Source organism: Apis dorsata, unplaced genomic scaffold (genome assembly GCF_000469605.1).
Source record: "Apis dorsata unplaced genomic scaffold, Apis dorsata 1.3 scaffold_256, whole genome shotgun sequence".
Taxonomy (NCBI): Eukaryota; Metazoa; Arthropoda; class Insecta; order Hymenoptera; family Apidae; genus Apis; species Apis dorsata.
Window position 1 is genome coordinate 72,556 of NW_006263534.1, and position 2,801 is coordinate 75,356.

At 22.0% G+C, this 2,801-nt stretch overlaps 2 protein-coding genes across 6 annotated transcripts in view; both read right to left on the minus strand.

Moving 5' to 3' along the window:
* Nucleotides 1-437, minus strand: part of LOC102679661 (DNA excision repair protein ERCC-6-like) — a 6,634-nt gene extending 6,197 nt beyond the window's left edge. For 3 of the 4 annotated variants that reach the window (XM_031510723.1, XM_031510724.1, XM_031510722.1), the window contains exon 1: nt 272-434. The gene's annotated coding sequence lies outside the window, so the exon portion shown is untranslated. Of the gene's footprint in view, nt 1-271 lie in introns of all 4 variants that reach the window. The other variant, XM_031510725.1, reaches the window with a different exon arrangement.
* A 625-nt stretch (nt 438-1,062) lies between these two features.
* Nucleotides 1,063-2,801, minus strand: part of LOC102679789 (putative phospholipase B-like lamina ancestor) — a 9,693-nt gene continuing 7,954 nt past the window's right edge. The window contains exons 5-7 of one of the 2 annotated variants that reach the window (XM_006616195.2): nt 2,456-2,703; nt 2,011-2,164; nt 1,063-1,927 (exon numbers count right to left, since the gene is read on the minus strand). In XM_006616195.2, coding sequence (XP_006616258.1) covers nt 1,289-1,927; nt 2,011-2,164; nt 2,456-2,703 — 1,041 coding nt within the window. In that variant the 3' untranslated portion in view covers nt 1,063-1,288. Of the gene's footprint in view, nt 1,928-2,010; nt 2,252-2,455; nt 2,704-2,801 lie in introns of both variants that reach the window. The other variant, XM_006616194.2, reaches the window with a different exon arrangement.

Here is a 2,801-nt window from a genome sequence, read left to right on the forward strand (position 1 = left end):
AAATAATAATCTTTTTTTTAAATTGCATAATGTAATTCTATAAATTTATATATTTATATATTTATCATATCTAATTTGACATTTTAAATTATTTTTGATAGAAATATTATAACATAAGCATTAAAATTAGTCTTTTTATTAAACTAAAAATATAAAAATAATATATAGAATTTACTTAATTAGTAAATTCTCATGTAGTAAATATGAATTAAATAGAAATCATAAAAAACAAATATATATGTATATAAAATGTTTATAAAATTTGAAACACTTTTAGAAAATTAATTCTAAATATCAAAATAAAAGTAAAAGTTGATGTATAAAAATATCAAACTGATATTTTTTACATTAGCAATTTAACTTCGCACAAAATAAAATAAAATTTAGAAGATAGAATGAAACATCTCACAATCAGCTGATTGGTTTGCAGTACCGTAGCATAATACCACAATTGTCATTTACATAGCCGTGTCCTAACAAAAAATTAAAAAAAAATATATTCATATTGTTTAAGATACACAACTCTATTAAAATTTTGCAACATAATATATAATAAATTTATTAATATATTATTTATTTTATATATAATATATTATTATTAATTTATTTAATATTAAATATGCAAAATTTTTAATATTTTTTATTTTATATATTTAAATTAATATAAGTAATTATTATAAATATTTAAACTAATATAACATGTATTTATTATGAATAACGTATATATATTATATAACATTTTTTTAAATTTTTTATTGAAACATCCAAATTTTATTTTAATCAAATGATTGCTATGGTATTAAATGATATGCTTATGGTATGGATTAAAATTAAATCGCTTATAATTAAAATAAATTTTTTTCAATATTTTTTCATATTAACTTTTGTTTTATTTTAATATTTAGAATTGATCCTTCAAAAATATTTTTTTTTTACATATATATTAAATTTTAAATAAAAATATTTGATAATATTTACATAAAAAGATTTAATAATATAATTTTACTTTTAATTATATTTGAATTTTGGAAAGGATTTTGGAATAACATTAGTAAAATGTAATAAATTTTTATTTTATTTTATTTTATTTTTTAACATTTCACCATAGGTGGCTAACATATGAGCCAGTTACAAAATATTTAAATATCATAATACAATAAAAAAAAATTCTGTCTAAAAATTTGGTAAAAATTTATGGAAAAATCATTTTTATTTTTTTAAAAAAATCTTTAAAAAGTTTGAGAAAGTATCAATCATATAAAACTTTAATGTGATTAATTAAATCTACTTAAATCCAAACCCATTTTGGTGTAACACTTTCAAAATTGAAAGTATCTGGATGTCCTACATGTGAAATATTCGGAAAACTTTGTGACCATTTGAATGGTGTTCGAGATTGTAATGGTCCAGAAATAGCTTCGAAACCTTTGAAACCATTTATATCAACTGTTAAAATCTTTGTATCTATAATACCATATGGTATAGGCACATCCTCTAGATCTCCACGAAACATTAATTCCTGCAAATAATCTGTCTTTTGGTTTATAGCAGAGCAACCTTCCTGGCTGCATCCACGCATCATGTTTCGAAACTGCTCAAATGTAGTGATGTTCTTTTGTAAACGCATTAAATGAGTTTCCCAGAGATTTAAATTTTTTTTGACAGGTTGTATGATATCGTTAGTACTTTTAAAGTTTGATATACCAATATAAGATATAAAACCGGTTTTCTTGAACTCTTCAGTGTAATTTATAGGAACAATAATGCTTGGTAATTGTTCCACTAATAATAATATCATGGAACGTGGTTCGAAGATTATCCATTGAAGTGCAGAAGCGCCGCCATTTTGATAGGACAATGTATTAAACCAAGATTGACTGTTTGTTGCTAATCGATTTGCCGCCATTAATCTTACAGTTAGCATTACCTATATTTTTTATTATTAGTATTATTTAATTAATTTTTATAAAATATAAAATATTTATAATAAATATAATAATTAATTCATACATAATCATCTGAATATAAAAAACTCCATTCAGTTCGATTTGTAACTAATAAAGATGTTCCGGTAACAACCAATTCACGATTTTCTCCATTTATTAAATAGAATTCATCTCGAGATGACAATGCTCCGGGATAAGATGACATCATAATTGATCGACTAGGAATTAATGCAGCAGTTTTTGTTACAGGTAGCATATGATAACCAAATGTATATTTTTTTAAAAGTCTCAACATTTGAGTATATCTAGAAAATTGAAAATAAATTTTTAATTTATTTATATTGATTTAATTATTTAAAAAATTGTTTGTTTGAATATACTTGATGGAATTTATTTGTATAATTATACCTACATTTATTATAATTATCCTTGTCGCTTAAAATGCAAAACTCATCAGTTTATATTTAAAATTTTTAGAAAATTGAACAATCAGATGATAATTCACTTACGATGCTGATGTATGATGACTAATTGCAATTAATGGTCCTGAATTTTCTCTTGGAAGCGATTTGAAATAAATCATGGAACTTACTAAGGAGTCAGAAATATTAAATATTTGTTGGAAACCAGATAAATCAGAAGCCAAGGCAAGCCAAAGAAAATCTTCTGATTCTAATGAAGCCGATACACGACTTCGACGTACAGCAAATTTCCAACCAGCTTCTAAACCATCTAATTGAGCATAAAATAATCGTACCTAAGCAAAAATTAATTTTAATTATTTTTGTATTTTTCAATATTTCATTATATATATATATATATATATATATATATTATAATGAAAATTAAGTTGAA